Source organism: Salmo trutta, chromosome 13 (assembly GCF_901001165.1).
Source record: "Salmo trutta chromosome 13, fSalTru1.1, whole genome shotgun sequence".
In the NCBI taxonomy this organism is placed as follows: domain Eukaryota; kingdom Metazoa; phylum Chordata; class Actinopteri; order Salmoniformes; family Salmonidae; genus Salmo; species Salmo trutta.
Window position 1 is genome coordinate 73,729,800 of NC_042969.1, and position 24,698 is coordinate 73,754,497.

Here is a 24,698-nt window from a genome sequence, read left to right on the forward strand (position 1 = left end):
CGCAAGGCACTGTATATTTTGTGTGTATATCTTGTCAAGGTATCTTGACACAAACGAGCTGTACAGCTTTTATAACTGGATACATGATGACTAACCACCTGTCCAACAGGGACAACCCACCACCTCCGCTTACACCCACGCACTTGAACACACACACACACATTAGGACACATACTTTGAGAGGCTGGTCATGGCCCACATCAAGGCTAGCATGCCAGGCACACTGGACCCACTCCAATTTGCCTACCTCTCCAACAGATCCACAGAAGATGCCATTTCCATTGCTATTCACACGGCTGTAACACATCTGGACAAGAGGAGCACCTACGTAAGAATGCTGTTCATACACTACAGTTCAGCATTCAACACTATTGTTCCCTCCAAGCTTGACACCAAGATCAGGGCCCTGGGTCTGGACACCACCCTTTACAACTGGATCCTGGACTTCCTGATTGGCAGACCATGTGAGGATTGGTAACAGCACTGCCTCCACACTGATTCTTAGCACAGGGGCCCCCCAGGGGTGTGTCCTCAGCCCTCTGCTGTACTCCCTGTTCACCCACAACCGCGTGGCTTTGCACGATACCAATTCCATCATAAAGTTTGGTGACGACACTACAGTTGTAGACCTGATAACCAGGTAGGTAAGGGAAGTGGCATTGTGGTGACAGGATAACAACCTCTCCTTCAACGTCAGCAAAACCAAGGAGTTCATTGTTTACTTCAGCAAGCAGAGGAGGGAACATGCCCTGATTCTCATCAATGGGACTGGAGAGAGAGAGAGAGTCAGCAGTTTAAAGTTCCTCACAGTCCACATCACAGAGGACTTGTCATGGACCATCAACACCACCACTCTTGTCAACAGTGTCTTTAACTTCCTTAGGCGGCTGAATAAATTCGGCATGCCATTCCGGGTACGCTCCAAATGTTGCCACTGCACCATCGGGAGCGTCCTGACCGGTTGCATCACGGCCTGGTACGAGAATTGCTCTGTCCACAACCACAAAGCCCTACAGCGGTTGGTGAAGATGGCCCAGTACACCCATCCACAGTCTACTCAAAACGGTGCCTGAGGAAGGCCCGCAGCACCATCAAAGATCCCGCACACCCCAGCCACGAGCTGTTCACTCCCTTACTGCCGTGGCAGACGGTATCGGAGCATGAGGTCTGATACCAACAAGCTCAGACAGTTTCTACAAGCCATAATACTGCAGAACACTTTAATTGGACTGGCCACCTGCTCTGATTCTCTGCACCTTCGCACACATGCACTCACTCACACACACACACACACACACACACACACACACACACACACACACACACACACACCACTGCTTTTACCAGACTCTTATTATGATTGCTAAATACTGCACAATTTAAACACCACCCCCCCTTCCCCAGAACACATGTAAATATTGGACTATAGATTGTGCTGTCCTGTATTATACTTATGCTAAAATGTTTATTTTATTCTACTGAGCCATTTACTTTATGTTCGTATTATTGTGTTTTATTATGTCTTATTGTTGTTGCATTGTCGAGAAGGAAACTGCAACTTTGAATTTCGTTGGACAGTTTATACCATGTACAGTTGAAGTCGGAAGTTTACATACACCTTAGCCAAATACATTTAAACTCCGTTTTTTTCCTGACATTTAATTCTAGTATAAATTCCCTGTCTTAGGTCAGTTAGGATCACCACTTTATTTGAAGAATGTGAAATGTCAGAAAAATAGTAGAGAGAATGATTTTTTTCAGCTTTTATTTCTTTCATCACCTTCCCAGTGGGTCAGAAGTTTACTTACACTCAATTAGTATTTGGTAGCATTGCCTTTAAATGGTTTAACTTGGGTCAAACGTTTCGAGTAGCATTCCGCAAGTTGGGTGTATTTTGGCCCATTCCTCCTGACAGAGCTGGTAGGCCTCCTTGCTTGCACACCCTTTTTCAGTTCTGCCCACAACTTTTCTATAGGATTGAGGTCAGGGCTTTGTGATGGCCACTCCAATACCTTGACTTTGTTGTCCTTAAGCCATTTTGCCACAACTTTGGAAGTATGCTTGGTGTCATTGTCCATTTGGAAGACCCATTTGCGACCAAGCTTTAACTTCTTGACTGATGTCTTGAGATGTTGCTTCAATATATCCACATAATTTTCCTGCCTCATGATGCCATCTATTTTGTGAAGTGCACCAGTCCCTCCTGTAGCAAAGAACCCCCACAACATGATGCTGCCACCCCCGTGCTTCACGGTTGGGATGGTGTTCTTCGGCTTGCAAGCCTCCCCCTTTTTCCTCCAAACATAACGATAGTCATTATGGCCAAACAGTGCAGTTGCAAACCGTAGTCTGGGTTTTTATGGCGGTTTTGGAGCGGTGGCTTCTTCCTTTCTGAGCGACCTTTCAGGTTACGTCGATATAGGACTCGTTTGACTGTGGATATAGATACTTTTGTACCTGTTTCCTCCAGCATCTTCACAAGGTCCTTTGCTGTTGTTCTGGGATTGATTTGCACTTTTTACACCAAAGTACGTTCATCTCTAGGAGAGAGAACGCGTCTCCTTCCTGAGTGGTATGATGGCTGCGTGATCCCATGGTGTATATACTTGCGTACTATTGTTTGTACAGATGAATGTGGTACCTTCAGGCATTTGGAAATTGCTCCCAAGGATGAACCAGACTTGTGGAGGTTTACAATTAGTTTTCTGAGGTCTTGGCTGATTTCTTTTGATTTTCCCATGATGTCAAGCAAAGAAGCACTGAGTTTCAAGGTAGGCCTTGAAATAGGTGCACCTCCAATTTACTCAAATGTTGTCAATTAGCCTATTAGAAGCTTCTAAAGCTATGACGTCATTTTCTAGATTTTTCCAAGCTGTTTAAAGGCACAGTCAACTTAGTGTATGCAAACTTCTGACCCACTGGAATTGTGATACAGTGAATTATAAGTGAAATAATTTGTCTGTAAACATTTACATTTACATTTTCGTCATTTAGCAGACACTCTTATCCAGAGCGACCTACAAATTGGTGCATTCACCTTATGATATCCAGTGGAACAACCACTTTACAATAGTACATCTATATGTTTTTTGGTGGGGGGGGGGGGGGTTAGAGGGATTACTTAATCCTATCCCAGGTATTCCTTAAAGACGTGGGGTTTCAGGTGTCTCCGGAAGGTGGTGATTGACTCTGGTGTCCTGGCGTCGTGAGGGAGCTTGTTCCACCATTGGGGTGCCAGAGTAGTGAACAGTTTTGACTGGGCTGAGCGGGAACTGTGCTTCCGCAGAGGTAGGGAGGCGAGCAGGCCAGAGGTGGATGAACGCAGTGCCCTTCTTTGGGTGTAGGGACTGATCAGAGCCTGAAGGTACGGAGGTGCCGTTCCCCTCACAGCTCCGTAGGCAAGCACCATGGTCTTGTAGCAGACGCGAGCTTCAACTGGAAGCCAGTGGAGTGTGCGGAGGAGTGGGGTGACGTGAGAGAACTTGGGAAGGTTGAACACCAGACGGGCTGCGGCGTTCTGGATGAGTTGTAGGGGTTTGATGGCACAGGCAGGGAGCCCCGCCAACAGCGAGTTGCAGTAATCCAGACGGGAGATGACAAGTGCCTGGATTAGGACCTGCGCCGCTTCCTGTGTGAGGCAGGGTCGTACTCTGCGAATGTTGTAGAGCATGAACCTAAAGGATCGGGTCACCGCCTTGATGTTAGCGGAGAACGACAGGGTGTTGTCCAGGGTCACGCCAAGGCTCTTAGCACTCTGGGAGGAGGACACAATGGAGTTGTCAACCGTGATAGCGAGATCATGGAACGGACAGTCCTTCCCCGGGAGGAAGAGCAGCTCCGTCTTGCCGAGGTTCAGCTTGAGGTGGTGATCCGTCATCCACACTGATATGTCTGCCAGACATGCAGAGATGCGATTCGCCACCTGGTTATCAGAAGGGGGAAAGGAGAAGATTAATTGTGTGTCGTCTGCGTAGCAATGATAGGAGAGACCATGTGAGGATATGACAGAGCCAAGTGACTTGGTGTATAGCGAGAATAGGAGAGGGCCTAGAACTGAGCCCTGGGGGACACCAGTGGTGAGAGCACATGGTGCGGAGACGGATTCTCGCCACGCCACCTGGTAGGAGCGACCTGTCAGGTAGGACCTCACCTGTCAGGTAACCTCACCTGTCAGGTGAGCCGCGCCGGAGATGCCCAACTCGGAGAGGGTGGAGAGGAGGATCTGATGGTTCACAGTATCAAAGGCAGCAGATAGGTCTAGAAGGATGAGAGCAGAGGAGAGAGAGTTAGCGTTAGCAGTGCGGAGAGCCTCCGTGACACAGAGAAGAGCAGTCTCAGTTGAATGACCAGTCTTGAAACCTGACTGATTTGGATCAAGAAGGTCATTCTGAAAGAGATAGCAAGAGAGCTGGCCAAGGACGGCACGCTCAAGAGTTTTGGAGAGGAAAGAAAGAAGGGATACTGGTCTGTAGTTGTTGACATCGGAGGGATCGAGTGTAGGTTTTTTGAGAAGGGGTGCAACTCTCGCTCTCTTGAAGACGGAAGGGACGTAGCCAGCGGTCAAGGATGAGTTGATGAGCGAGGTGAGGTAAGGGAGAAGGTCTCCGGAAATGGTCTGGAGAAGAGAGAAGGGGATAGTGTCAAGCGGGCAGGTTGTTGGGCGGCCGGCCGTCACAAGTCGCAAGATTTCATCTGGAGAGAGAGGGGAGAAAGAGGTCAAAGCAAAGGGTAGGGCAATGTGAGCAGGACCAGTGGTGTGGTTTGACTTAACAAACGAGGATCGGATGTCGTCAACCTTCTTTTCAAAATGGTTGACAAAGTCGTCCGCAGAGAGGGAGGAGGGGGGGAGGAGGATTCAGGAGGGAGGAGAAGGTGGCAAAGAGCTTCCTAGGGTTAGAGGCAGAGGAGGGAGTGAAAAGATGGTAGGTCTGCAGGGAGGCTAGTTTTCCTCCATTTCCGCTCGGCTGCCCGGAGCCCTGTTCTGTGAGCTCGCAATGAGTCATCAAGCCACGGAGCAGGAGGGGAGGACCGAGCCGGCCGGGAGGATAGGTGACATAGAGAGTCAAAGGATGCAGAAAGGGATGAGAGGAGGGTAGAGGAGGCAGAATCAGGAGATTGGTTGGAGAAGGATTGAGCAGAGGGGAGAGATGATAGGATGGAAGAGGAGAGAGTAGCAGGAGAGAGAGAGCAAAGGTTGCGAAGGCGCAATACCATCTAGTAGGGGCAGAGTGAGTAGTGTTGGAGGAGAGCGAGAGGGAAAAGGATACAAGGTAGTGGTCGGAGATTTGGAGGGGAGTTGCAGTGAGATTGGTAGAAGAACAGCATCTAGTAAAGATGAGGTCAAGCGTATTGCCTGCCTTGTGAGTAGGGGGGGACGGTGAGAGGGTGAGGCCAAAAGAGGAGAGGAGTGGAAAGAAGGAGGCAGAGAGAAATGAGTCAAAGGTAGATGTAGGGAGGTTAACCTCTATGGGACCGGCGGGACGAATTCGTCCCACCTACGTAACAGCCAGTTGAATCCAGTTGAATCCTTTCAAAACCTTTGAAATGCTATTACTTCAATTTCTCAAACATATGACTATTTTACAGCTATTTAAAGACAAGACTCTCGTTAATCTAACCACACTGTCCGATTTCAAAAAGGCTTTACAACGAAAGCAAAACATTAGATTATGTCAGCAGAGTACACAGCCAGAAATAATCAGACACCCATTTTTCAAGCTAGCATATAATGTCACAAAAACCCAGAAGACAGCTAAATGCAGCACTAACCTTTGATGATCTTCATCAGATGACACACCTAGGACATTATGTTATACAATACATGCATGTTTTGTTCAATCAAGTTCATATTTATATCAAAAACCAGCTTTTTACATTAGCATGTGACGTTCAGAAAAAGCATACCCCCCGCAAACTTCCGGGGAATTTACTAACAATTTACTAAATTACTCACGATAAACGTTCACAAAAAGCATAACAATTATTTTAAGAATTATAGATACATTACTCCTCTATGCACTCGATATGTCCGATTTTAAAATAGCTTTTCGGATGAAGCACATTTTGCAATATTCTGAGTAGATAGCCCGGCATCACAGGGCTAGCTATTTAGACACCCGGCAAGTTTAGCCTTCACCAAAATCACATTTACTATAACAAAAATGGTCTTACCTTTCCTGTTCTTCGTCAGAATGCACTCCCAGGACTTCTACTTCAATAACAAATGTAGGTTTGGTCCCAAATAATCCATAGTTATGTTCCATCAGCGACGTTTTGTTTGTGCGTTCTAGACACTAGCCCAATGGTAAATAATGGTCGTGCGCATGGCGCATAATGTGACAAAAGATTTCTAAATATTTCATTACCGTACTTCGAAGCATGTCAACCGCTGTTTAAAATCAATTTTTATGCCATTATTCTCGTAAAAAAGCGATAATATTCCGACCGGGAATCTGCAATTAGCTAAACAGCCGAAGGAAAATACTGCACGGGGTCGAATCGGGCACGCGCCTAATTCCATTGTCCTCTGATCGGCCACTTGGAAAAGGCGATAATGTGTTTCAGCCTGAGGCTGCCTCGTCATCGTTCAGGTTTTTCCCGGGCTCTGAGAGCCTATTGGAGCCGTAGGAAGTGTCACGTTACAGCTAAGATCCTGACTCTTCAATAAACAGAAGCAAGAACAACAACACCTTGTCAGACAGGCCACTTACTGCATGAAATCTTCTCAGGTTTTTGCCTGCCATAGGAGTTCTGTTATACTCACAGACACCATTCAAACAGTTTTAGAAACTTTAGGGTGTTTTCTATCCAAAGCCAATAATAATATGCATATTCTAGTTACTGGGCAGGAGTCATAACCAGATTAAATCGGGTACGTTTTTTATCCGGATGTGAAAATACTGCCCCCTAGCCCAAAGAAGTTAAAGTCACCCAGAATTGTGAGGGGTGAGCCATCCTCAGGAAAGGAACTTATCAAGGCGTCAAGCTCATTGATGAACTCTCCAAGGGAACCTGGAGGGCGATAAATGATAAGGATGTTAAGCTTGAATGGGCTAGTGATTGTGACAGCATGGAATTCAAAGGAGGAGATAGACAGATGGGTCAGGGGAGAAAGAGAGAATGTCCACTTGGGAGAGATGAGGATTCCAGTCCCGCCACCCCGCTGACCAGATGCTCTCGGGGTATGCGAGAACACGTGGTCAGATGAGGAGAGAGCAGTAGGAGTAGCAGTGTTTTCTGTGGAGTCCATGTTTCCGTCAGCGCCAAGAAGTCGAGGGACTGGAGGGTAGCATAGGCTGAGATGCACTCTGCCTTGTTGGCCACAGACTGGCAGTTCCAGAGGCTGCCGGAGACCTGGAACTCCACGTGGGTCGTGCGTGCTGGGACCACCAGGTTAGAGTGGCAGCGGCCATGCGGTGTGAAGCTTTTGTGTGGCCTGTGCAGAGAGGAGAGAACAGGGATAGACAGACACATAGTTGACAGGCTACAGGAGAGGCTACGCTAATGCAAAGGAGATTGGAAAGAAAATTAACTAAACAACTGGGGAAGCGAGAGAGCAGGGCCTCCCTCACTAGCCATTCGCTGAAACACTCAAATATAACTATTCCAACTTCCACTTAGAAATTATAATTGATGTAAACTACAGTGGTTCAATGTTTCCAGGAATAGGCTCAAACTTAGTTTATTCAGCTAGATAACTTGGTACAGTATTCTTCCATGAAACCCACCCAGTGCACCGTATCCTATGACGCCGTAGCTAACTAGCATGCTAGCATCCAATAACACACGGTTAGCACCAATACTTGGTTACAACAAACTACCAATGGATCATTCATGTCCGTGTCTAGTTCCTTTCATAACGCAGAAGTAATTAAACGTTGGCTAGCTAACACAAGGTCAGTCCTGCTAGCTACACAAGTGGACTACAAACTCGAAAGCTTACGTTGCAAAAATCTTATTGACTAAAAAACAACTGTTGGAAAAATTACTTGTGTCATACACACAGTAGATGTCCTAACCGACTTGCCAAAACTATAGTTTGTTAACAAGAAATTTGTGGAGTGGTTGAAAAATGAGTTTTAATGACTCCAACCGAAGTGTATGTAAACTTCCGACTTCAACTGTACATACAACTAATAAAACTTGAAACACTGTCCCTCTGTCTGAATCATTTAATCTGACACATCTCCTGCATGCAGCTAAAGAAGACATTAAGCCACACTCAAGATAATCTCAGACACTGTGACTGACATCAAGTTTATATTGGTGTGTGTGTGTGTGTGTGTGTGTGTGTGTGTGTGTGTGTGTGTGTGTGTGTGTGTGTGTGTGTGTGTGTGTGTGTGTGTGTGTGTGTGTGTGTGTGTGTGTGTCCACAGCACAGAAGTGGATGTATGTGAACCTGGAGGGTAATGTGTTTCTCCAGTACCTGGCCTGGGTCACCTACCCTGTGGTGCTCATCACCTTCTCAGCTGGCTTCACACAGATACTGGCCCCACAGGCCGTAGGTAAGACACACAATCACACAATCTCACCCACACACACATACTACACACACATACTGACCATAGCATACCCACACTAACCCCCTCTCCCCCTCCCCCTCTAGGTTCAGGTATCCCAGAGATTAAGACCATTCTGAGGGGTGTAGTGCTGAAAGAATGCCTCACCTTTAAAACCTTTGTGGCCAAAGTCATCGGCCTCACCTCTGCCCTTGGCAGTGGCATGCCTCTGGGCAAGGAGGTAACACACGCACTCTCTACACACAGTACACACACACACTGTCACAGATAATGTCGTTTTGTTGAAGGGAGGACCAATACGCAGCGGGAATGTGGATGCTCATCTTTTAATTACTTTAGAATAAAGCATACACGGGAAAACAATAAACATGAACAACTAGACCAGTGTTGCAGGCCAAACAAAGCAGTGCTCACAAACAACTACCCACAACCCCAAAGAAAAACACACACCTGTTTATAGGACTCCAAATTAGAGGCAACTAGAAACACCTGCCTCCAATTGAGAGTCCAGCAACCCAACCTACACATAACACAAAACCTCTGACACGTCCTGACCAAAACTGATACAATTACTCCCTCTGCTGGTCAGGACGTGACACACACACACACACACACACACACTCTGTAAACATTCTTCTCACCTCACACAGTCCTCATACACACGCATACACACACAAATAGACGCATACACACACATCCTCTTCTCATAGTCAGGCTTGTGTGAGTTTGGGTAGTTGTCACTTGTTGCTGACAGTACAGTACTGTTATGCAGACACACACTCCATTTGACAGCCAGCAGATGAAATCTGTCCCGAAGACCCGCAAAATCAATAAATTAATCTGTAATTCACAGGACAAGTGGTCTCACGGTGAGGCACACACACACACACAGGCATGTGGTTGTGGTTAGACATGTCCTGTGTCCCTGTCATACAGCCACACACGTTGCACTCAGGCCACCCTGTTGGTCACAGTGGAGAGGGAGGACAGGGGAGGGGATAAGGAGGGAGGAGAGGAGGGGAGAGGGGGATGAAGGAGGGTGGAGAGGAGAGGGGATGAATGAGGGTGGAGAGGAGAGGAGAGGAGAGGAGGATGAAGGAGGGTGGATTGGAGAGGAGAGGGGGATGAAGGAGGGTGGATTGGAGAGGAGAGGGGGATGAATGAGGGTGGAGAGGAGAGGGGATGAATGAGGGTGGAGAGGAGAGGAGAGGAGGATGAAGGAGGGTGGATTGGAGAGGAGAGGGGGATGAAGGAGGGTGGATTGGAGAGGAGGGTGGATTGAGTGAGTGTAAAAACAGGGAGTGAAACAGAGGTAAAGAAACAAAGACTGGACACCTTTCCTCCTCTCTGAGAGTTAAAGAAAGTGGAGAAAGAGAGGGAGAGAGAGAGAAAGAGGCTAGTTGTATTGGGGAGAAGTGTTGCTTCTCAACACCAGGATTAGGTTAGTCTCCTGGAGGGTTTTAAACCTCTGGACTACATGGACCCTTTTGTCAAAATGTGACTTGTTTTTATTCCGGCGTGAGTGAAACTGAAGTTTAAGTGTGATGTGGTTTTCTTTAAGTATGTAACAAATCTATTTTTTTTATACCCAGTGTTTTAAGAAATAATTCACAAGTCATTCTCTCTTCCTCTCTAGAGTCCGTTTGTTCACATTGCCAGTCTTGGTGCTTCACTTCTCTGCAAGTTCATGTCTCTGTTTGGAGGAATCTATGAGGTAAACTACACCTGTACACACACACGTTACCACATTGTTACCAATGTGTTCTTAATAAGCTTTCAACACTATACATGCCTCTGTCAGTATTTCACTTCCATACCCTAACCTCACAACTAAACCACAGTACATCCTCCGTCAGTCTCCCCTTCATCTTTTCCTTCTCTCCCTCGGCTCCCTCTCGCCTCTCTCCTTCTCTCATCCTCTCTCTCTTCCCCACTACTCTCTGTGTTGTATCTGTACTGTATATGAATATGCCGCATTTTATGGCTTTTGTTTGCGATTCCACATGAATTACTCTTCCATCCATGTATTTGTACATTCAAATATTACCTACAAAGTAATCATGTTTAGGAATAAACACTTTAGCGCTCTTGCAAAGCTAAAGAAATATAAATGCTTACTTTATTTGTCCTGGTAGTTGGAGAAGGATTCTTCATATTTCCTTGTTGTGACAGGCAAACGGAGGTGCGTTGGAGAGCGCAATGTTTTAACTGTTCATGCCAACCTGTTGGTGTGAAATTGTATATTCCATGGGGAAATGCATTATCCCAATTTTCCAACAGCTGTGACAGGTATAGGTTAGGCTATACTTGCTGCATGGCATGCTAATTGCTAACAGGCATTACTGAGGCCTGCCCTGGGGGAGGTCAGTGGGCTGACTTATTGATTTAAATCCAGTTGATATTGCTCTTCGTCCTGTTGATTCTTTTGTAAATAATGTAGTAGCTTACTTTTTGTGCTTATTTATTCCCCATTTTTGCTCATAAAAGCCCTGACCTTGTGCAGAAAAACGTAGCATCATTGTCTGCCTCCTTCCACACTACTAGGCCTACATCCATCCTGACAACAGCCTACCTCACAGGCTGTGTGTGTGTGTGTGTGTGTGTAAATGTAAACACACCTCTCCCTATGTGCTTACAGAATGAGTCGAGGAACATGGAGCTGTTGTCAGTTGCCTGTGCTGTGGGGGTGAGCTGTGTTTTCGCTGCCCCTATAGGAGGTGAGTGGCACCAACATAACACTCACTGACTGATACACTGGCTGGGTCAGAGATTGTAAGGTTTACTTCTTCCCCCCTGTTAGCAGTTGATGTTACTCTTCAATAACACAGACCCCAAAGCAAATCAGGCGGAGAGAAATAGGTTTATTCAAAGAGGACAAATCATAGATGTTATGCTGAGAGGTAGATGTTCATTCTCCCCTGTCCTCAGTGATTCTCTCCACAGAACAAAGGGACAGGATGTAGTTTTATAACCCAGCCCTAGCCTGTGGTTGACCAATTAGAATTCCTTGCAATAAAACTGGGCCAATGGCCAAATAACAAGTATCTTATTTCAGGCTCAATGTCTAGACAAATTCCTCCCATGTCTCTGACCCATTGATCAATAATTCCCTATTACAGAAAAAACACTATTTCCATGGTCCTCTCTTGACCTTTAGTCCTCTTGACCTTTAGTCCTCTTCGTTGTGTATTTATCTTGGAATTAGTCTTACACCCGTCACTCCCCTGATTGGGGCATAGTTAATAATAATCTTCCTGTGTGTTTCTAAGTAATGTGTGTGTGTGTGTGTGTGTGTGTGTGTGTGTGTGTGTGTGTGTGTGTGCCTATGCGTGTGTGTGTCAGGTTTGCTGTTCAGTATTGAGGCAATGTCTACGTTCTTCACTGTGAGGAACTACTGGAGAGGGTTCTTTGCTGCTACCGTCACTGCCTTCATGTACAGAGTCCTGGCCGTGTGGAACAGAGACGAGGGTAAGGCATGTTTACATGTGTACCCAGCAAACTGGGAGCATTCCCAGAACATTAACTTATGTTATAGTTAGGGTTTTATCGAACATTAGGATGAGAACATCCTAAAAACATTCCAATAATGTTTTTGATAACCAAATGTTGTTTTTTAAGGTGTTTTAAATGTATTATACTTGGAATTTTCTCATAACGTTCACTAAAATGTTGTGCACAACATCTGTAACAATCACTGCAGAACATTCCCCAAACATTCTCATTAGGTTTCCAGGTACAATGTACAAGTACTTTTAAAACATAGTGCCACAACAAAATGTGAGTGCAATAGAAATGGTTCTGAGAATATATTAAGGGAACGTTCTGCTAATGTTGATGAAGATTTGATCAAAAACACGCGTAACAAGCAGGGAATATTCCCACTATGCTTTCATGAAGTTACGGTGAGACATTATGACATGATTATTCCAATAACGTTCCCTAAACATTCTTCAGCAATCATGTCTGCATTCAATGAAATTACTTCTGAGAAAACATTACTGGAATATTTCACTAACATTAATGGATATCCGAGACACCTATCCAGGCATAGCATCTTAATTTGACCAGTTTCTCACAGCAGGAAAATAATCTTGCAGCAACAGGAAATGTGAATGAATAAGTAGATTATAATTAATGGACATTTTTGTATGGGTTGATACATTTTTCATTAGGGAAAATCAAGTCTGATATTTTAAAGAAGAAACTTTAGAATAATTTTTAACTCTACAGTATTCTTTCCAAAATATTCAGTTAATGTTGAGGGAGACATTACTACTAACACCTATAACAACAAACGAGAAACATTCCTGGAATATTCAGTTAATGTTGAGGGAGACATTACTACTAACACCTATAACAACAAACAAGAAACATTCCTGGAATATTCAGTTAATGTTGAGGGAGACATTACTACTAACACCTATAACAACAAACAAGAAACATTCCTGGAATATTCAGTTAATGTTGAGGGAGACATTACTACTAACACCTATAACAACAAACAAGAAACATTCCTGGAATATTCAGTTAATGTTGAGGGAGACATTACTACTAACACCTATAACAAGAAACATTCCTGGAATATTCAGTTAATGTTGAGGGAGACATTACTACTAAAACATATAGCAACAAACAAGAAACATTCCTGGAATATTCAGTTAATGTTGAGGGAGACATTACTACTAACACCTATAACAAAAAACAAGAAACATTCCTGGAATATTCAGTTAATGTTGAGGGAGACATTACTACTAACACCTATAACAACAAACAAGAAACATTCCTGGAATATTCAGTTAATGTTGAGGGAGACATTACTACTAAAACCTACAGCAACAAACAAGAAACATTCCTGTGAGACTCTTATAAAATGATTCTGTAAGGTTATGACATGATGATCCAGAATTGTTCTAAAAACAAACTTCAACGATAATGGAAGTATTTCTTAAAAGCATTGCTACAATGTTCTGCAGTGCATTCGTAAGGTATTCAGACCCCTTGACTTTTTACCCATTTTGTTACGTTACAGCCTTAAAAAAAATCATCATCAATCTACTGTACACACAATACCCCATAATGATGAAAACAAAACCCTGTTTTTAGAATTTTTTGCAATTGTATTACAAATAAAAAACCGAAATATTACATTTACATAAGTAAATTCAGACCCTTTCCTCAGTAGTTTGGCAGCGATTACAGCCTTAAGTATTTGGGGAGTTGCTGCACAGCTATATTCGATCGGTTTCAAGTCTGGGCTCTGGTTGGGCCACTCAAGGACATTCAGAGACTTGTCCCAAAGCTACTCCTGCGTTGTCTTGGCTGTGTGCTTAGGGACGTTGTCCTGTTGGAAGGTGAACCTTCGCTCCAGTCTGAGGTCCTGAGCACTCTGGAGAGATCTCTCTGTACTTTGCTCTGTTCATCTTTCCCTCGATCCTGACTAGTCTCCCAGTTCCTGCCGCTGAAAAAGATCCCCACAGCATGATGCTGCCACCACCATGCTTCACTGTTGGGATGGTGCCAGGTTTCCTCCAGACGTGACGCTTGGCATTCAGGCCAAAGAGTTCAATCTTGGCTTCATCAGACCAGAGAATCTTGTTTCTCATGGTCAGAGAGTCTTTGGCTGACTTTTAGCAAACTCCAAGCGGGCTGTCATGTGCCTTTTACTAAGGAGCGGCTTCCAATTGGCCACTCTACCATAAAGGCCTGATTGGTTGAGTGCTGCAGAGATGGTGGAAGGTTTTGGAAGGTTCTCCCATCTCCACAGAGGAACTCTGGAGATCTGTCATAGTGACCATCGGGTTCTTGGTCACCTCCCTAACCAAGGCACATTATATTGATTAATAATGTTAAATTATTATATGAAGTTGCAAAACTTTTAAAGAAATGGCATTTCAATCTTCGTAAATCATTATATTTTTTTAGGATATTATCCAAAGAATGGTAATCAAATCACATTTTATTTGTCACATGCGCCGAATGAAACATGTGTAGTCTTTACCATGGAATGTTGCCTTAAGATCCCTTTCCCAGAGTTAAAAAGAGTTAAAAAGTAAGAACATTTGCAGATAAAAATGTAAAATATTAACACAATAAAAAACAATAACTTGGAGTACAAGGAGTACCGGTACCGAGTGAATGTGCAGGGGTACGAGGTAGTTGACATAATATGTACATGTAGGTAGGGGTAAAAGTGACTAGGCAATCAGGATAGATAATAAACAAGGCAACAATAAACATGTCTTCCCCCATGAATGATTACACTGATTGGTCCCCCTTGGGCCAATCAGTGTAATTTAGTAAATTATGGCGCTCTATGGCAAGACGCATTATTCACCCCAGTTTTGTCCAAAATCAGGCCAGTAGTTTCTGAGATATCTCGTGTGACTAATTTACAGTGGATTACTATCGCGCCCCCCCTTGGGCTAATTAGTGTAATATGGCAAGATGCATCATTCACCCAAGTTTCGTCAGTATCGGGTCAGTGGTGTCTGAGATATAGCGTGGTTTAGTTAGACTCATATCCTTGAGCATGTGTGCCAAATGTCATCATTCTGAGTCAAATAGATCAAGAGATGTGCCCGCTATAGCACCACCATGAATGTTCTTGCATAAGTTGAGTCTTGACAATGTTTGCAACGTGTACCAAATTTAGTTACAATATGAATATCCTTGACTGATTTATATGCACCGGGCCGGCCGGCCCGCCCGTTAGGCAGGATTATGGTGGCAGCTTGACGAAGATGGCATTTTCCGAGTTAAACTGACCAAGCAGCACCTCCAACAACACATAACACCTCATAATTCTTCCCAAAAACAATGACAATATCTCTCAACCAGTGGCATATGGGCTTTTTAGGTGAGCACTGATGCCATACTGTGATAAGCAGTGGCCACTTTGTAAAAGGCAAGGGCACAAAATATTTTGCTTGTCCATTCCCAGCGTGCCTCTCCAGGGTGCTGTTGGAGAGACTCATCGCTGCGGCGCTCCACCAACTTTCCGTCAAAAAATAGTCAAACACAAATCATGTAGCAGATATAGCCTATGAAAGAGAAAAGAGTATGCAGCCTTTTCTGTAGCCTACAGGCAGGAGATAAAATGTATGACAATGTAATGAGACAGACACTTTTTATATCATACACGTTTCTTCCATCATATAGCCTAACCTAAATGACGCAAATAGCCAAACCTAAATGGCGCCCAATCAAATAAAAGATGTGCTGACATGTTAAACACCATATCCTAAAAACAGTACAGAAAAGTAAAGTAAAATGGACCATATGCTGTCTGCTGTCCAGGAGTTTTACCCCATGGGCTAAATTGTCATGATCAGTGGTTTAAAGTTTGTATTCATCCCATTTTTGATGAGCTGATCATAGGGAGAAAGAAAAAAGGCGTACTTCTGAATTTCCCGGTGTGTAAACATTGCAAATAGGCTGAGGATAACTCTTGATAAAGTTGTGTAGCTGATATTCAGAGCTTAAATAGCCAAATTGATTAGTCACAGGAATCAGAACTAATAAAGCCAATGCAACTGCCTGTTTTATAAACGTTAGTCCTACAACATAGATTCATAAAATTCTATTGCGGCCGACACTATAGGCTAGACCCCAGTAAGCACAGACCAACGCCAATGTCTTTTTCTGGTCCTTTCTGGACAGTCCGTCTTTTTTTGGTGTTTTACAAACGGTAGGTCTACCAGATGGATGGGCATTCATAAAATTCCATTGCGGGACGACACTGTAAGCTGCACCCCAGTAAGCACGGACTGACACCAATGTCTTTTGGGCGTCTTTTTTTGGTCCAGTCCAGACCAGCCTTGATTTCTGACATAGATTTTTGGTCCGGTGAAGGCCAAAGCTGAACCAATCATAAACGTTTATGTTTGGTTCAGATTTGGTCGGGTCTGGACCAGCCTTGATTGGTTCAATAAATGACCTAATTTCAACTTTCATTCCGAACTGAAAATGAACCATCAACATCTGGAAAACAGTATTTTCAACATCTGGAAAATATGTTTTTTTCTACATTCGGAAAGAACGCCTGTTCAACTTTCATTAAGAACTGAAAATGAGCCTGATTTCAACGACCAGAAAATACATATTTTCAACGTCTGAAAAATATGCATTTTCAACATCAGGAAAATACGTATTTTTCAACGTCTGGAAAATACGTATTTTCACCTTTCACAGATTCAAAAATGAACCTAACTTCAACTTCTGGAAAATACATATTTTTGATGTTTTTTCAATGTCAATTTGCTTACTAGGACTTTTCTAGTTTTATGGGGTATAGGAGGAAGGCGTCAATTTTCTTCTCTCACCTAGTGCAGCAGAACGGCCAGGACTGGACCTGTATGTGTATTTATGTGACCGCCCCCGCTCCCAACCACAGCATGAAAAATGCTGAACGAGCCGCAATGATCTCTGTCGGAACCCACAGTGATACAGCCAGTCAAGATGCTCTCAATGGTGCAGCTGTATAACCTTTTGAGGATCTGAGGGGCCAAGACAAACCTTTTCAACCTTATGAGGGGGAATAGGCGCTGTTGTGTTTAGTCCTTGGTGATGTGGGAACTCCACTACAGCCACGTCGATGTGGATGGGGGCGTGCTCGCCCCATCTGTTTCCTGTAGTCCACAATCAGCTCCTTTGTCTTTCTGACATTGAGGGAGAGGTTGTAGTAGTAGTACAGTAGTAGTAGTAGTATGTGTCTTAGAACATATGCGCATCTATGTACATCTCACCACAGTCTGCCAGGCAGTAATTTTACATGATTTCTGAGATGAAGTTTGTAGGGAAAATAAATATAAAAACATCCCAACAGTGGCCAGTGTATTAGGTACACGAAAATGGTTCACTCCTACAGACGTGGCCGTGGCATGTAGGCAGACAGGCATCGATGCATTCAGTTACTGTTCGATTGAGCATTAGAATGGGCAAAACGAGTAACCTAAGCGACTTTCAGGGTGGTATGATCGTCGGTGCCAGGTTGGCCTGCTGGGCTTTTCTAGTCTGACAACGTATAGGGTTTATAGAGAATGGTGCGACAAACAAAAAACATACAGTCAGCGGCAGTCCTGGAGGCGAAAACAGATCGTTAATGAGCGGTCGAAGGAGAATGGCAAGAATTGTGCAAGCTAACAGGCTACAAACTAGAGGTCGACCAATTATGATTTTTCAACGCCGATACCGATTATTGGAGGACCAAAAACCGCCGATGCCGATTAATCGGACAACTTTTTATTTATTTATTTGTAATAATGACAATTACAACAATACTGAATGAACACTTATTTTAACTTAATATAATACATCAATGAAATCAATTTAGCCTCAAATAAATAATGAAACATGTTCAATTTGGTTTAAATAATGCAAAAACAAAGTGTTGGAGAAGAAAGTAAAAGTGCAATATGTGCCATGTAAAAAAGCTAACGTTTAAGTTCCTTGCTCAGAACATGGGAACATATGAAAGCTGGTGGTTCCTTTTAACAATATTCCCAGTTAAGAAGTTTTAGGTTGTAGTTATTATAGGAATTATAGGACTATTTCTCTCTATACGATTTGTATTTCATATACCTTTGACTATTGGATGTTCTTATAGGCACTTTAGTATTGCCAGTGTAACAGTATAGCTTCCGTCCCTCTCCTCGCTCCTACCTGGGCTCGAACCAGGAACACATCGACAACAGCCACCCTCGAAGCAGCGTTACCCATGCAGAGCAAGGGAGACAACTACTCCAAGTCTCAGAGCGAGTGACGTTTGAAACACTATTAGCACGCACCCAGCTAACTAGCTAGCCATTTCACATCGGTTACACCAGCCTAATCTTGGAAGTTGATAGGCTTGAAGTCATAAACAACACAATGCTTGAAGCATTGCGAAGAGCTGCTGGCAAAATGCATGAAAGTGTTGTTTGAATGAATGCTTGCGAGCCTGCTGGTGCCTACCACCGCTCAGTCAGACTGCTCTATCAAATCATAGACTTAATTATAATATAATAAACACATAGAAATACGAGCCTTAGGTCATTAATATTGTCGAATCCGGAAACTATCATCTCGAAAACAAAACGTTTTTTCTTTCAGTGAAAGATGGAACCGTTCCATATTTTATCTAATGGGTGGCATCCCTAAGTCTAAATATTCCTGTTACATTGCACAACCTTCAATGTTATGTCATAATTACAAAACATTCTTGCAAATTAGTTCGCAACGAGCCAGGCGGCCCAAACTGTTGCATATACCCTGACTCTGCTTGCAATGAACGCAAGAGAAGTGACACAAAAACGAATCCCCGAATTCCCCCTGAACAAGGCAGTTAACCCCCGTTCCTAGGCTGTCATTGAAAATAAGAATGTGTTCTTAATCTGACTTGCATAGTTAAATAAAGGTGTAAAAAAAAAAATGATACTATTATTATTATATATATTTTTTAAATTGGTAAATTGGTGGCCAAAAATACTGATTACCGATTGTTATGAAAACTTGAAATCAGCCCTAATTAATTGGCCATTCCGATTAATCGGTCGACCTCTACTACAAACTGTCAAATAACAGCACATTACAACAGTGGTGTGCAGAACAGCATCTCGGAACGCAAAACTCGACGATCCTCATCGACCACACCGGGTTCCACTCCTATCAGTTAAAAACAAGAGGAAGTGGCTCCAGTGGGCATGCCATCACCAACACTAGACAATTGAGGAGCGGAAAAACATTGCCTGGTCAAACGAATCCCAGTTCCTATTGCATCATGCTGATGTCAGAGTCAGGATTTGACGTAAGTAGCATGAGTCCATGACCCCATCCTGCCACAGGCTGGTATTGGTGTACTGGTGTGGGGAATGTTTTCCTGGCACAGGTTAGGTCCCTTGATACCAGTTAAGCAACGTTTCCATGTCCTGAAGAATTCAGTTTGTTCTGGAGGCAAGGAGGTTCCGACCCGGTACTAGATGGGTGTACCTAAAAAACTAACCACTGAGTGTATAAAGAAGATTGGTAGAGTAAGAAATAATAGAGGATAATTTTTTCCTAGATTTAGTTATCCTCTCTTTTGCAAAGTCAAAGACCACAGCCTGGAAGTCACAGAGTAAAAGTGTAAACAGCTTCATATTGGTGTCAGTCCCATCCCAGTGGCGCAGTGGATTCATTCAAGGGTTAACACTCAAAATCTCCCAGGTTCGATCTCCACTTGAGACTATCAACAACATACAGAAAAACTATGTTTGTACAATACATGTTTAATAAATTGTCATGTGATTCCAAATTTCTACATGGTTTGTTGTACAACTAATGTTCTCAACAGTAAGATAACACTAACACATGAAAGAAACCTCCATGGACTTAAAAAAAACGGTAATTTATCATTCTGGGAACATAGAAAGAACATTGAGGGAATGTTTTGTGCACCCTGATGCAAACATTGTAAGTATGCCGTCACAACTGGACATATTTTGTGTTTAGGGAACCTATCTCTCATCATATCCCCACAATGTTCCCAAAACCTAAATAAATGTTTTAGGGACTTTTAAAGAACATACAAAATGTGTTATCGGAACATTCTTGCAACATCAGGCAAGTGTTTTTTCAACCTAATAGAAACATTGTAATCATCAGCACAACTGGACAGTTTTTGTGTTTTGGGAACATATCTCTTGTCATGTCCTTGCAATGTTACCACAACCTAAAGAAATGTGTAAGGAACTTTTAAAGAAAAGAAATGTGGTTCCTGTAACATCAGGTGAATATTTTTTGCACCTTAAAATAAATATGATATAATCATCTTCACAACAGGACAGTTTTTTTGTTTTTATTTTTGGAACATATGTGACCGACTGCCTTGATTCGGTCTTATGTAGCAACATTTGAAATTGTGTTTTTTACATTGGATAAAAGCAGAGACACAGAGATACAAAATGGTATATCAAGCACTGCATTTGAGGAACAGTGTGAAAGCTATTCTGCTTTTAAAGTTGATAGACTTTTGAGATAATGTCTTTTGAATGTTTTGGTACGTACTGGAGAGCTCTTCTTTGTCTACACCCATTCAGCATCGTTCACACCCTCTTTATCTTTAGCTCCACCAATCTCTTTAAGGGTTGATCCAAACGTTCTGTCCTAACAACAGCAGTCAAGCACCCAAGTTAACTGGCTAACAGTTGTTGCAGTGAAATTCTATTAAAATGGGCACTTGCACAGTGGAGTCTTTTGTTAAGAGATGTAGCTAGCTAGCTAAACATTGAACCATAATCACAACTCATGACGTTACTACCCTGCATGAATCTGCAGGTAGCTAACCAACCAGGTTCTATGTTAGTTAGCTAACATTAGGCTATAACAAGCAAAGCAAATGGCTCTGAGATACGACTAATAAGATCATACACGTAACATTAGCTAGCGAGCCAGCCAGCCAGCTAACGTTAGCTAGCTAGCTAACAGTACACTTTAACGTGAAATGAAAATACTTTGTCAAAATTAGAAATGTGTAATATCTGAAAATGTAGCTAGACTTTCTTACCCGTCTGAAATCGGAGTAGATAGCCAGAGCGAATTTACTGGCTACGTCTATCAGTGGTTGTCGCGGTGACATTCTATTGAAATGGATACTTGCATAGTGGAGTCTTTTGTTAAGACATGTAGCTAGCTAGCTAGCCAAACAATGAACCATAATCCCAACTCATGACGTTGCTACCCTACATGAATCTGCAGGTAGCTAACCAACCAGGATCAATGTTAGCTAGCTAACATTAGGCTATAACTAGCCAAGCTAATGCCTCTGAGATACGAATAAAAAGATCATACACATAACGTTACCTAGCTAGCTAACAGTACACTTTAACTTGAAATGAAAATGACTTTGTCAAAATTAGAACATGTAATATCTGAAAATGAATATCTTACACGTATACATCATGGTTGGATGTTTCTCCCTGTCACGGGTGCCATGGTTGCCCTTAGTTTGAAGATGTAATCCGGAGACAGGTGTTTTCTCCATCTCCTTAGCTATCATACTCTAATTCCACTTATTTCAAGACTCGGTCCTCCAGAAAGTGGAGAGCAACACTTATGCAGCTCTACTAAGCAATATATATTTTTAAAAGCCACGTTAGACAAGATTACCTACACATACTAACCAGCTCAAATAGACAGAAGTGTGCTATATGGCAGACCAATCCAAACTCATCTCTCAGCATGTCCAGCCCACTCATTATCTCAGCAATCATGGCTAGCGGGAAGGTTACTTGCTTTTTCTGTGGCTAAACCAACTAGGCTCTGTGGCTAAAACACATCTTGATAAAAAAAAAGGTTACGTTAAAATGGCTCTCGTGTGAAGTAGTGACCCGCAACATACGCCTAGTTTCCTGAAACGGGTCACATATCTTTTGTGATGTCCCCACAATGTCCCCACCAGACTGTTACCACAACCTAACGAAACATTCTGGAAACCTTTAAAGAACAGACTATATGTGTTCTGGTAACATCCTTGCAATGTCATACTAATGGTTTATACGAACATTGTATAATCATCAGCACAACTGGACAGTCTTTGTGTTATGAGAACATTTTCCACAACATAAATGTTCTGGAAACTTTCACAGAACCAATTTTGGTTTGCTGTGTATACTGTATATTGCCTTAATAAAACATTAAGGTAAGGTCTGTACTGTATTTAGCCCAGTGTTCCCCAAAATTAGACCTCGGGACCACAAGGGGTGCATGTTTAGTTTTTTGACCTAGCACTACACAGCTGATTCAAATAATCAAAGCTTGATAATTAGTTGATTATTTGAATCAGCTGTGTAGTGCTGGGGCAAAAACCAAAACGTCCACCCAGGGGGGGCCACAGGACTGAGTTTGGGAAACACTGATATAGCCCTTTAAAAACATTTTGATAACGATTAATCATTCCATTTCTCTCTCTCTATCCCTCCCTCCTACACAGTGACCATCACAGCTCTGTTGCCAACCAATTTCCGTCAGGACTTCCCCTTTGACCTCCAGGAGCTCCCAGCCTTCGCTGTCCTTGGGTGAGTCTAAGTTGTCCTCAATTATCCAGTGAGCTCTCCGTTGCCTCTGTTAGCCAGAGACCCATCTGAGGAGTGGAGCTTTGACTCACAATCAAACAAAACAGCAGTCTTATCACACTTCTATAGGGAGAGAGATAGAGAGACAGAGTGTTTGTGTGTGTGATGCACGCCCCTGTAGGTGTGTATTTCGGTAACCTCTCCCTCGCCAATGCCTTGCTGTCTTTTTGGAAAGTAGGTCAGTGATTCAGTCAACTCTGACAGAGAGAGAGAGATAGGGAGAGAGAGTGAAATATCATCTATTCATTATTTATTCAGGAGTATTTGACATATTTATTATGCAGGAACATGAATTTATGAGCATTCATATACAGTAATTGGCTGTAACTGAGGGGGAACTTTGAGCTGGGTGATATGAACAAAATCCATATCGTGATAAATGTAGCTATTTGCTTGATAACAGTAAATACAACAACAAACAAAAAAGTTAATGTTTTTGGGGCAGGGCTTTAGACACGTTTTTTCCAGTGTCATGTAGGACAACAGAGATGGTAGCCTATGATTAAAAAAGTCACCTATTTCATCTAACATATCCAGGGAATGCATGATTGATATTTTGATGTGTAACCTGATTTATTTTTGGCTATATAGCCATGTAGGCTAATTGATTAATCTATCAGTAAATATAGGTTAATGTCCTAAAAAAAACTTTCCAGTTTGATGTAGACCATTTCTATTCACTGAAAATGGCGTGTTCTGCTCTGCGAGCACATCAAAACCATACTACGGCCTACACTGATCAATGGTCATACAGTGCATTCGGAAAGTATTCAGACCCCTTGACCCCTTTCCAAATCATGTCCAATCAATTGAATTTACCACAGGTGGACTCCAATGAAGTTGTAGAAACATCTCAAGGATGATCAATGGAAACAGGTTACACCTGAGCTCAATTTCGAGTCTCATAGCAAAGGGTCTGAATATTTATGTAAATAAAGTGTTTGTTTTTATTTTTAATACGTTTGCAAAAATGTCTAAAAACCTGTTTTTGCGTTATCATTATGGGCAATTGTGTGTAGATTGATGAGGATAATTTTTAATTTTATCAATTTTAAAATGTGGAAAAAGTCAAGGGGTCTGAATACTTTCCGAATGCACTGTATACTTGTACATCTCTCTCTCCTCGCATAATGGGGTCAGGGAGTGAGAGTCTCCCACAGCAGCCGACAGCGAAACGGGACAGGCAGATTCTTTCATAGCAGGAATCAACACAATGTATAGGCTATTACTATTGACCAAATAGAACAATCTACAGGAACGTTGTGTAGCAAAGTCACTGAACATGCGAGTGTCAGTCATTTTCAATTCGTCGTCCCAGCTCTAGGCTTTGCTACCACTTAGTTCTGGTGGCTGGAGAAACTCTGTCTCTGTCCTACTGTAACTTCCACAAAGTGGACACATACTGGGTACTTACTTAAAACACAAACTTATATAAACTGGTCTCTCTCTCTTTGTACACCCGTCTTTTTCTCCTTTTAATCTCTCCCTGTCCCTCCTCCCTCCCCACTCCTCCCTTCCCCCTCTTCTCTCGCCACAGTATTGTCAGTGGTTTTGGCGGGGCGTTGTTTGTCTGCCTGAACAGACAGATAGTCCAGTTAATCAGGAACCAGAAGACCATCAAAAAGTTCCTCATGAAGAAGTAAGTCATCAACATCAGACAGTGGCCCCTACTGGGTCCTAGAGAGAGTACCTGTATCCCAGTGTCACACACACACACACACACACACACACACACACACACACACACACACACACACACACACACACACACACACACACACACACACACACACACACACACACACACAGAGAGATTTAGCTCCAGTGATGCAGATCTCTCCACAGCAGAGATAAATGAAGACATTCATCTTGACAAGTGTTTATTAATGAATGGTGTCTACTCATCTCCCTACCAGACTGATGAATTAACAGTCCTCAGACTTCTAAATTAATGTAATGTTCTGTATATCACTCAGCCATGTGAAGGGTTTGTGGACAGTTTGACTAAACATCCTCTCTGCTCTCCCTCTTATCCTCCCTCCCTTCTCTTCTCTCACCCTCCCTCCCTCTCTCTTTCCTCTCACCCTCCCTC

General features: G+C 43.0%; 1 protein-coding gene across 2 annotated transcripts in view; it reads left to right on the plus strand.

The window, feature by feature from the left end:
• The window catches only part of LOC115206512 (chloride channel protein 2), a 68,721-nt gene that overhangs the window by 15,818 nt on the left and 28,205 nt on the right, over positions 1–24,698 (plus strand). For both annotated transcript variants that reach the window (XM_029773582.1, XM_029773583.1), the window contains exons 4-10: positions 8,376–8,504; positions 8,606–8,739; positions 10,156–10,233; positions 11,158–11,236; positions 11,862–11,987; positions 22,465–22,549; positions 24,144–24,245. In XM_029773582.1, the coding sequence (XP_029629442.1) occupies positions 8,376–8,504; positions 8,606–8,739; positions 10,156–10,233; positions 11,158–11,236; positions 11,862–11,987; positions 22,465–22,549; positions 24,144–24,245 (733 nt within the window). The remainder of the gene's footprint in view (positions 1–8,375; positions 8,505–8,605; positions 8,740–10,155; positions 10,234–11,157; positions 11,237–11,861; positions 11,988–22,464; positions 22,550–24,143; positions 24,246–24,698) is intronic.